At 38.8% G+C, this 11,838-nt stretch overlaps 1 protein-coding gene across 7 annotated transcripts in view; it reads left to right on the top strand.

The window, feature by feature from the left end:
- The window catches only part of Eps15 (epidermal growth factor receptor pathway substrate 15), a 107,643-nt gene extending 96,962 nt beyond the window's left edge, over positions 1-10,681 (top strand). For 3 of the 7 annotated variants that reach the window (XM_006502738.2, NM_007943.3, NM_001159964.1), the window contains 4 exons: positions 1,129-1,205; positions 2,731-2,893; positions 5,649-5,830; positions 8,183-10,681. In XM_006502738.2, coding sequence (XP_006502801.2) covers positions 1,129-1,205; positions 2,731-2,893; positions 5,649-5,830; positions 8,183-8,329 — 569 coding nt within the window. In that variant the 3' untranslated portion in view covers positions 8,330-10,681. The remainder of the gene's footprint in view (positions 1-1,128; positions 1,206-2,730; positions 2,894-5,648; positions 5,831-8,182) is intronic. The other 4 variants (XM_030253192.1, XM_006502739.4, XM_017319956.2 and 1 more) reach the window with 3 other exon arrangements.
- The last annotated feature ends 1,157 nt before the right edge of the window (positions 10,682-11,838 follow it).

The raw sequence follows: 11,838 nt of genomic DNA on the forward strand, positions 1-11,838 counted from the left end.
ACCCATGTCTACTTCACTCTCAATGCCCTACTTCCTCGGTAGCAAAGCAGACAACAGTGAGGTGCTGTGGGGCTGGACAGATGGCTCAGCTATCAGGAACACTGCTGCTCTGCAGAGGACCAGGTTCAGTTTCCAGAACCCACATGGCAGTTCACAACCACCTGTAACTGCAGTACCTTCTGCTTTCACAGATACCAGGCACACATGTAGTATGAACACACTTATGCACGCAATGTACACACACATATATGAAAAAATAATAAGTGTCTTTAAAAAAAAAAGAATTAAGGTCCCTGTCTTTTCGGCATATGTCATTCCACAGCTCACGCCCATTCACAGGGGCGAACTCACTCTGTAGACTAGGCTGGCCTCAAACTCACAGAGATCTGCCTGCCCTGCCTACCTAGTCCTGAGATTAAAGGTGTGTGCCACCACACTTGGCCGATTCTTTTTTTTTTTTAATTTTAAATATGTCCCAGGTACAAATCTGTCCTGGAAACTTTAGCAGATGTGCCTTCTGTCCCTCAATATACGCAAATTTAGATCTGCCTATGACCGTTAGCTTTATGGGGGGATATATAACAAGTTCAAACTACTTGTGACACAAACTACTTACTAATTACAGATAACTATAGAATATAGTTATTGCTATAGAGAATGAAGAACTTGGTTCTTGTCGAAATTAGTGACGTCTGGGTTAGTCTAAAGTTTGTGAAAAGAGACTTGAATGATGTATGATATGTGAGTGATGGCCCTGTAAACCACTTGATATCCCTTTTAGAGATAATTTGGTCAAGGACATTGTCAAATGACTGTGATCCTGGCACTTGAAAGACTGGCAGACAGCAAAGTCATATGCTGTACTTCCCTTGAAACAAACAACCAAAAAATGTACTTTGTAGAGCTGTCTTGTTTCACATGTGTTCCAGAACTCTATACCTGACCTTCCAGTAGCACCTGGTTGTTATCTTGAGCCATTTACCAGCTGATTCATACTAAGGAATACACTATATGGGATGTTCAGTGTATAGCCAATCTGTATAGACATCAGTCAGATTTAGGAGTGATTTTTCTGAATGTTACCACATAAAAAATAACATGAAATATTGTGTCTTTCTTTACTCCCAGCCACAGACCCTTTTGCTTCTGTTTTCGGAAATGAATCATTTGGAGATGGATTTGCTGACTTCAGCACATTATCAAAGGTAATCTGCAAAGATTAATAGGAAGGAGCAATGCACCATGTTCCATCAAATGAGCAGACCTCCTTACCATTAGAATTCTTTCACAATCATGATATTTGATTGCAGTCAGTCCATAGCAGGTGTTGATTTCATGTGGAAGTTACAGATCAGCTATAATCAATCACATCTCTACACTAAGCAGACAGCAGTACAGGTGATTACATTTTCTTCCAGAAGGTCTGTTCCGTGTGATAATCAGAGTTGTCTGTTTAAGTTTCTTTCCCAGTTGAATTACGTTTCTCCCTGTGTACTCTCTGGGTTAGTAGCTATAACTTTGATTCCATTCTATGTATACTACCTATTTGATTTTATCCATTGACATTGTTGGAGTCTGCACCAACATAAAAGTGTATAAACTCTGGCACTGAGCGTCCACTACCTATTGTCCAGTATAGCTGTAGTGTTGACTTAGGTTAAGAGAAAAAGGTTTGAGAGAATTTGAAGATAAGCCAAATTGTCTTCCTCTAAGGAACATTTGACAGTGTCCAGAGACATTTATGGTTCTCAAAACTAGGTGGAAGATGCTGTTCATACTTAGTGAGTACATCCTCCACAGAGCCACCGCCTCAGCCCTGAATGTAGTGCTTACATCCCAAAAAGTTAGCAGTGCCACTATTGAAAAATGCCGGCCTGGCTAGGTGGGGGTGGCCCACACTTGCACTCCCAGCATTGGGAGGCAGAGGCAGGTGGATCTTTGTGAGTTGAGGCCATCCTGGTCTACAGAGTGGAATTCCAGAATAGCCAGGGATATACAAAGAAATTGTCTTAAAAAAAGAGCAGGAAGGGAGGGGGAACAAGGGGAGAAACACTGATCTAAATAAATCATACTCTAGTTTGTGATAGAAAAGTCAGTCTTTCATTACCCATATTAAGATTTAATATTTCACTGGGATCAGTTTGCTTTTTGAAAACAACTTTTGGGTTGTCTTCATAGTTTTTCAAGAAGCCATCTCTTTAAGATTGTCTTTCCTAAACCGGGCGTGGTGGCGCATACCTTTAATCTCAGCACTCAGCAGAGGCCGGTAGATTTTTGAGTTCAAGGCCAGCCTGGTCTATAAAGTGAGTTCCAGGACAGCCAGGGCTACACAGAGAAACCCTGTCTTGAAAAACCAAAAAAAAAAAAAAAAAAAAAAAGATTGTCTTTCCTATATTTATGGGCACTGACAAGCATAGAGTTAGACATTCTTTTTTGTTCCATTATCAAATGGTCCATTTGGACCTCAGGAGGTTTTGTATTCCCTAACGCTTTCTTAGTAAGCCTTCCATGTAGAGTCGGCTTGTTTTGAGGTCTATTGCTCTTGATAAGTAATGATGTGGGAGAACCAACGCGGACAGACCAAGCTTTAATCCTGTTTGTTCTTGAATGTAAAGGTTAGAGTGTCACTTCTAAGGATTGAAATAAAACTTCATTATACTTAAATGATTCTTCTGAGTACTTTTGACCATGTGTATACCATACTATACAAACATTTCTTTTTAAACAAAGGTCAACAATGAAGATGCTTTTAATCCTACCATATCAAGTTCTACCAGCAGTGTGACCATTGCAAAACCTATGTTAGAGGAAACAGCCAGCAAGAGTGAAGATGTGCCTCCAGCACTGCCGCCCAAAGTTGGCACTCCAACAAGACCTTGCCCGCCACCCCCTGGTATGCAAGCTGGAGACTTTCCTAGATAATGTTATGATTTTTCTCTCTCTAGAACGTGTTGTGTGGGTCATACTTCCATCATGATGTATCATATAAAAGGCTGCAAGCAAGAGCCAGGCACTTAGCAGCAGCTTGCTGATGTCCTCTTGGCTGGGCATGTGCCCCTTCCTGTCCCCATTTCAGAAGAAGAATGGGTGAAATCTCTTTGGTTTTGTTTTGTCTTGGTTTTTGGAAACCCAATGATTATCATTTGAATAGGAGTTTCCTGTACTCTGGTTTTTAAATTAATATTCTTGAGAGAAAACTAACTTGAAGTCTCCCTAAATCTTTAATTTTTTATTTTTATTTGGAAAAAAAGGCAGGGAAGGAGGAAAAACTGCTTGCTCTTTAAAATTCCTTTATAATAGATGTTTTGTTTTGAGACAGGATCTAATGAAATAGCCTTGGCTGGCCTGGAACTTGCTATGTAGACCAGGCTAGCCTTGAACTCAAGACTCTTGAAGACCACCTGCCTCTGCCTCCTCTGAGTGCTGGGTTTAAAGGTGTATACCATCATACCAGGCTTTAAAAATCTGATTTAAAAATTCTTTGTAGTCTAGGAACAAATTGTTATATTTTAAACTGTTTTTTTGTTTGTTTGTTTGAGTCTTTGTTATGTTTAGCACTACCCTAAGGAAAGGTTTGTTTTTAATGCAAAATAAAGTAGCTGTGAAGGTAGCTTCCCTGAGTGTGGGCAGTGCTGCCACGCTGCTCTGTGAGAAGACACAGTGTTGATGGGCACTCTGGGTTTTTATCCCTAGACCTTTCCTGGGTAACATTTCAGCCCCCAAAGTTCACTGACCACTGTCTTATTACTGTTAATCATTCTTGCCTTTTCATAATAGTTTTCCCATGGTATTTGATTCTGGATATTACATATAGTTGCTAGTGTATAAATGTCTGCTCAAAACTTAATGAGTTAAGCAGTTTTTTCTTTTATCTTTTAAGGAAACTCACGTATATCATAGGTTAGAAGTTGGTTAGAGTCTATATAATTTGCAAAGCTAATATTTTGCTTACTTACATTTTTACACCCATGTGAGTATACTTTGAAAACTCAAATGCCCTAATTTAGTGTCTTACAGCTGAAAACAAGGGTATGAGGTGGCTTAATAGGGGACATGTACTTGCTCATGAGCCTGGTGACCTACAGTCAGATCCCAGAACCCGTGTACAGGCTCAGGGGCAGTACATGTGCTGTGCATACGTACACTGTGCACATACGTCCTCACACACACACATCAACACAACATACACATAATAATAAAGCTGGAAACATTCACGTGTACATCATTGTAAAGGAGCAAAGGGAAAGGATGGTTTGTTGAAAAGATCATTGATTAGGGATCTTAAATTCATATTCTGGTCAGCCCCAGTCTCAGTTTGTGAACTGCAGTGTCACAGATGCTCAGCAAGCACTCTCTCCACTGAGCGACATTTCCAGCCCTCTTGGTTTTGGATAGTGCTCCATGTAGCTTAACCTGGCCTCAGACCAAATTCCTCATATTCCTACTTCCTACCCACATCTCCCAAATGCTAGCATTAACCCCAGGCTTGATTTTGTTTTCCTTTGTTTGGGGGTTTGTTTGTTTGGATTTTTAGTAGTGCTAGAGATCAAACCTGGGGCTTCATAGGCTATAACTAGAGCCATTACTCTGTGATCTTAATGTATAATTCCCCATGTCTGAGCCTCAGTGCCTTAGTTGTTATGTGGTAGCTTTAACTCAGGGTTTGCATGCTTTCACGGGGCTTTCTGAAGGCATGTGTAGTTATGAGATACAAGCATCTTGTGTAAACATTGATGAAAAGAATCCATTATGACTATCAGCATAACTGGGATAACTAGGAAAAGCATATTTGAAGAAACTTAAACTTCACCTCTTTTCTTAAAAAAGTATTGCACTTTAAGTAAAACTTTAAAAATTTAAGAACTTAGCTGGGCATGGTGGCACACGCTATTAGTCCCAGCACTCATGAGGCAAAGGCAGGTGGATTTCTTGAGTTTGAGGCCAGTGTGCTCTACAGAGTGAGTTTGGGACAGTCAGGGCTACACAAAGAAGCCCTATCTTAAAAAGCAAATGAATGAATGAATAAGATGAATAAATGAATAAAATAATTTGCTTGAAAATGGTATCGAAACAATGGGTGATGGATTAGCAGGGCAGCATACTGTTATTTGGTCAAAGATAAGTTTTCAGCAGCTATGCATATAGGCTGTGGACTTCTGAGTGTTGATCATTCTCAGCTTGAAGTTTTATAGATGGCAAAAATAAGTGAGGTCAAATTAATCTTGTGCTTTATGCTACTGGGCACTGTGTAAATATACCAGAGAAAAGAGATTTGCCAAATTGCAGTCACTGACTCTTACTGCAGCTAGTTTCAGGCTAAAGCTGCCACTAGAGGCCATTTCTGTGCATTCATTATCATTTTTCTCGTTTCTTTAAATGGAGGAAGACCTAATTTTTGGACAAAATTTTGATTCTTGGCCTGTTTCCTCTTTGTATTTGGTTTTTGTCCATCTAGCTGCACCTGCCATGTACTTGAGAGAAGTGAAAGCTCTGAGGACAGCTGGTGCAGCCAGTGAAGGCCTTTGAGAAAGTGCCGTAGGCTTTTGCTCTGTACACCACCTGCAGTTCTTTAAATGCTTCCTGTGAACATGTGCTTGTGTGCTTGTGTTTGCTGTATCTACTGGTTAATTGTAATGATTTTGATCCAGGGAAAAGACCCATCAACAAATTGGATTCTTCTGATCCCCTTAAACTGAATGATCCATTTCAGCCTTTCCCAGGCAATGATAGTCCCAAAGAAAAAGATCCTGATATGTTTTGTGATCCATTCACTTCTTCTACCACTACCAATAAAGAGGCTGACCCAAGCAATTTTGCTAACTTCAGTGCTGTAAGTACTGTGACTGGGCTGTTTGGGGAAAATCTTTTCATTTATAGTTTGAAGAGTTTCAAGGATTTCTTCATAGTCTTCCAAATTTTCATCATTTTATCAATATACTAAAAATTATCTTTTATCCTTCCCCCAAGCAAAACCTCTGTTTTGTTTTGTTTTGTTTTGCTGGTTCTTAGATGACTTCATTACTTAGCTGATTTTAGTCATTGTGGTTCTTGCAAACAAGATGTTTTATATAGCCTTTCTCTCAGTCTTGATGAATCAAATATAAGTAAAATCTTGACTGCTACTATTTGGCAAATGTATGATGGTGATTTAAAAGCTTGCTGTCTGCCTACTCTGTATAATGCCAGTAAGAAGCTTGTATATTTGTAGCTGTGGATGTATGTTTGTGTACAAAGATTTGGTAGTTTCTAGAGACCAGTTGACACTTGGCGTGAGGGGACAGTGCAGGGGTTCTTTGAATACAAAACAGGTCTTTACTCGGTGCATTCGCATAGTAGTTCTGATGGTGTGGTGGTTCTTTTTATCCATCTGTGAACCCAGTTACTCATTCATGATAAGCTTGTGCTCTACCATGGCAGCCTTTTCAGTTTTATGAAATAAACTTAAGATGTAAGAATTCTTTCAGAAACTTAAAGAAGCACTGTGAGAATAGGCTGGACAAGTCCTTTGTCCTATTAGAAGTGGAGTAACCCATTGTGAGGCATCATATATATCATCATTTATTAAAAATGAAATTCTTATAATAGATATCAAGAGTTTTGGTTTTTTGTTTTGTTTTGTTTTGTTTTGTTTTGGCAAAGTGACATTCATTACTACTGCCCATTCTATAAGAGGAGTTTTTGTGTTTATCACCTTTTATCCTTGACTTTGGAGATGAGCAATGCCCCTGACCGTGGCGAGTCCCATTTGGGTCCTCTCACTCATTTTTTATCCCCATTACTGCTCTGGCTACTTGGAAGAGAGGAGGGCAGGGAGCTAGCTGTATGTGAGGAGCTGCAGCGCCCACCTGTGGGTCTGTGCTCAGAGTGTGAAGGAGCAAGATAGCGATCCCTGTTGAATGACAACTCAGCATTATCTTCAGAGTCCATGTCAGATGGAATGTGAATTGTTTCGAGCAGAGAAGGAGAATTGGCTTTCTTAGGAGATTGTAATTCTCGGTCTAAAATAACTGTCTGGCAGTTTGTAACAGTCAGTGTGTTAAATATGGATCTGCAAGTAAAACCTGGTTGGAATGACTCTTGAACAGTAGTGGAGGCATTTTGCTTACTTTATACTTGAATCTCAGTACAGTACAGCATAGTAGCTCACAATAAAGTCCTCCATTTTCACTGGGAGAGGTTTGATAAGCACACCAAGAGTGACAGGTACACTGTCAAAGCCTTCCAGTTTGTTTCACCTCTTTTGATGGGTCTTCTCTTGACAAGACTCAAGCCAAGTAGAATTTTGTATCTAGTATCTACTGAAGTTGAAATTTGGTTGTAGTTACAAATATTTTTTCCAATCTAATTAATCATCAGTATTCAGGTTTTACTTAAGCTGGGTCATTTTAGTTATATAAAACTGGGTTAAAAGTTCCTAAGGACTATCAGAAACTATGTTTGTTAAAAAAATAATAATAATTAGGTTCACATTCTGTATCTAACGTTCTTCTATGTAGCAAAATTTGTCTGTTTTTGCTTTATACTTTTGGGGTTTCCTGAGAGGCCAGGTAAAGCGGCTATCACCAGTGGCATTAATTTTAATGATATGTCAATCAGGCATGCTGCCATATGGTTGTAATCCCACAACCTAGGACACAGGCAGCAGGATCATGAGTTTGAGGCCAACATAAGCCACCTAGTGATAGTCCATCTCAAATAAAATAAAATAAAATAAAATAAAATAAAATAAAATAAAATAAATCCAGAAGGGAGGATTTTATGGTGAAGTGAAAGATTAGACCACTCCTGTTTTTAAATATCCTATTCTATCCTAAGCATTTAACCTGTTTAGAGAAAATATCACTGTGTCCCAGATTGGCTTCCTTCTTCCTCAGTCCCCTATGTTCTGGGACTGCAAGCATATGCCACCATGCCTGGAATTGCTACTTTTTAAGGTGATGATTTTAATGGCGTACTTTATAGGCCTTATTATATTTTTATAGACTTATTTTCCCATAGATTGTGTTAAAATTTTAAAGTAAACCAGAGCTCAGTAAGTAGTTAAAATACATTTTCAGAAAAACAAGGAATTAGTACTATTCCTTTAGGTAAAACAAGTAGTTAGCACTCTTTTATAAAAGGTCTTTTGTATGTCTTAGCTTATTTTTTAATTCCTTCATTCTTTGGATCTTTTAAATGGCAGTATCCCTCTGAAGAAGATATGATTGAATGGGCAAAAAGGGAAAGTGAGCGGGAAGAAGAACAGAGGCTTGCCAGACTAAATCAGCAGGAGCAAGAAGACTTGGAACTGGCCATTGCACTTAGCAAATCTGAGATCTCAGAAGCATGAAGAGTTATCTGTCCTTTGTCAGCAGTACAGTGCTCTCTGGAACACTGAAGCTATTTACCATGTGCATCAAACTACCTATGAGCATGGGATACAAAAGGTTTGAGATTCCTAGAAATGTGACAAAAGTCTAGTTTGTTTTTTTTTTTTTTTTTGGGGGGGGGTGCTATTTCAAATGTGTCTTTTATTTTTTCTTCCAAAAGCAGTACCCTAATTAAACGGCTTTGCCTAGACCCCTGTTCTGGTGTGCATTTATAGTGAGCTCTTGCCTGCTTGCACTAGCCCCTGTAAAGCTAGAGCATCAAGCCTCTGCCTTCTGGAACCTAGCAGATGTAGTTTTGCGCTGTGCTACCCTTGTCCTGTAGTTACTATGACAACGACTGGAGTTCTGAAAGTGTGCAAGTATTCTCCCTGAGCTGAGTGCTTGAAGGAGGGGGAGGGAAAGAGTATCCTGTTTCTTCTGATCGGTACAAATTAGTCAGTTTAAAGTGCATTATATGTACTTCTGGAGAAAATATAGTTAAGTTACTTAGAGACAGGGGAAAATATTCTGCATAGATCTACTCCACTATTGAAAACTGGATAAGTTAAACCATTATTGCTCCAGCCGCAAGTAATTCCTAAATAAAAGTATTAAAGCCTTGTATATGAAACATGTTTTTAGAACAATTTTCTCTGGACTTAAAGAATTTTACGATTAACAGATACCTCACGACATGTTTCCTAGTTAAAAACAAACAAACCAATTTCTTACAAATAAAATTTGTAAGGATATGTTCATTTTAAGTGCTAGTGAGGAAAATTTGTAACTTAAAATATAACCTATCCGTTTAAGCAAACACTTAGCCTGTACCCATTTTGCCTTTGTGGCTGCACTGACCGTAGTTCATAAGTGACCTGAAGTCTAGGAAGCTAGAATTGGAAGGTACTTTGGTATTCATTATGTGTTTTGTTTCTTTAGTGAAGGCCCAGCTATTTGCAGTGATACAAATGGAAGAAATAACATTTGTTATATCCTCTTACTTTCTGTCCATCTTTGTAGTTTAAATTTCTTTATTTGCTTTATTTGTCTCACCAATAAAATTGACAAGCTACCCCACCCCCAAAAAAATCCTAGTTTTTAAATTGAGAGAAAAATAAACCAAGTTGCCAAATTATCAGAGCCCTACTTTTGTTAAAAGCCCATCTTCTGCTGAACTGGCCTGACAGACAGCTGGATTTTAAATGGATTTGAAGTAAACTATAATTTGTAATTTTTTAGATAAGAGTTACTAATTTAGTGTTTGTAATACCAAGATAAACAAAAATGCACCTACAAACTATTTAAAATTCTTTAGGATAGCCAAGTTAAGGTGGTATTGAACTGTTGTTAGAGTAATTTACTGCCTGGCCTATAAGTAAATTCTAGTGTCTAATCAGACCATTTTGAAATGGTGCTTTTTTTTCTTTTCCACATACTATTGGATAGCTGGGATTTAAAACAAACTTCAACCACTTTCTTGCACTGCTAACTTTTTTCTACTTTTGTAAATAAATATTTCAGCATAAAAGTTAAAACATGAAGTAAGGGCTGAATCGTAATCACAAGGCTTTAATTGTGATAACTAATTCCGTGGCCTAAGTGCTTGCTGCAAAGGGTGATGAGCAGGTCAGGTTGGGTGGTGTTCCTGTTTGCCCCTTCCTCTCACTCCTCAGGAGAAAGGTAAGTTGACTTGAATAACCTTCGTTTGCACTGAGAAAAGTGAAAAATGTTTGAAATGCTTTAATTTTTTTTAATAAAAAACACTCTGGAAATATTAAATATCTATAACTTATAAACAGCAACTTTTGATGTGTAGTAAGTGTGCCCTAATCTTCTGTGCGCTTAGCTGGGTCATAGAGGTTCTTATCCTTTGTTAAGATGTGTGTGCTCAGTGGGCCAATATCATACTAAAGTATGTAATATGACATAAACATATCTATATCTCCATGCTTGAGTGTATAGAATGAATGTCTTAAGAGCCATTTGTGATGTTTTATGGTGTTGACCCTGGCTCCAAAGCCTGCGCTTGAAACAAAGACAGAGTTTTAACCATCTTCCTTTTATGTACTTGTTCAGCTTTATCTGTGCTCTCTTCATAGATGTTCTCTCATGTTTCAAACTTATAAATTACTGTTGTAATTATGAAGATAATAAACTTTAATAAGTAAAAATGTGTACTATATCATTTTGCATTGAAACTTTGTGCTGTTCTTGATCGTGTGCATATGGTAGGAGGAGGGCAAGTTGCCATCAGCATACATTATCCTGTATAAAGGGTTCTTACAGTACTATAGAGACTTAAATAAATGTTGAATGCTAATTCTATAAACAAACTTTGTTATCTTGTCCTGTTTTTTGAAAGGAAGTTAGGATATGTATCTTCATAAAGATAGAGCCTGAAACACGTGGCTGTGTAAGGACGCGTGCCTTGGGTTCTTAGGATGTTCCTGACCTCAAATCCCTTTTCTGCTGTTTTTGAGAAATTCCTTTAAGTCATACATGGTTGTGCACACCTTTAATCCAGGAGGCAAAACCAAACAGGTCCGAAGTTCTGACCAGCCTAGTCTATGTGGCAAGTTTGAAGTCAGTCTGAGCTACATAGGGAGACCCTTTTTAAAAACAAGCAAGAACAACAACAAAAGAAAGTTCTTTAGCCTCTGATTCCCTGAACTTCATTTTCCTCATTAATGAGTTTGATAGTTTGGTCAATCTCTTGTTAGATGGAGGTCTTGCTATCTCGGGCTAACCTCCAGTTCAATTCTTCTGCCTCGTGAGCAGTTGGAATTACAGCCATGTAATACCCTGCCCAGCTTGATACCTTTTTTTTTTTTTTTCGAGACAGGGTTTCTCTGTGTATCTCTGGCTGTCCTGGAACTCACTCTGTAGACCAGGCTGGCCTCGAACTCAGAAATCCGCCTGCTTCTGCCTCCAGAGTGCTGGGATTAAAGGCGTGCGCCACCATACCCGGCAACACCTTTTTAATACTAGCTATTTTAAGGAAATAGGTTCACTGCCCCCACCCCCCAGGGCCTCCTTTACCTCTGAGCTCTTCCCAGCCTCACATTAGACTGTGTGGTGCATGTGACGCCCTATGCCAAGCATTTTGTGTCTGCTTGTGTTTCTTGTCTAGTTTTCACCGTAGGACTCGGTAAGGACAGGTTTTCTCCTGTTTTGAAGATCTGTATGAGAAAGTTAAAGTGTGTGCTTCAGCTTACACACCTGAACTCTTGATTCCAGCATGGTAATGCATGTAGTTTACATACCGTATTTCATTTTGTGTGAAAAAAATGCTTCTAGAAAATGGTAGGAACAGGACATGATAAATAATGACTGTCATTTTTAAACTTGTTATCATGATCCTCAGTGTTTAGCAAATATCAATCCACTTAGTCCTCACAACCGGAACTCTGAAAAGTACAGGTGTCTCCATTGTTCAGAAATACCCAAGTGAGAACCCAAGAAACTGGGTCCAGAGGTTTACTGCTACGCG

Source organism: Mus musculus, chromosome 4 (genome assembly GCF_000001635.26).
Source record: "Mus musculus strain C57BL/6J chromosome 4, GRCm38.p6 C57BL/6J".
Taxonomy (NCBI): Eukaryota; Metazoa; Chordata; class Mammalia; order Rodentia; family Muridae; genus Mus; species Mus musculus.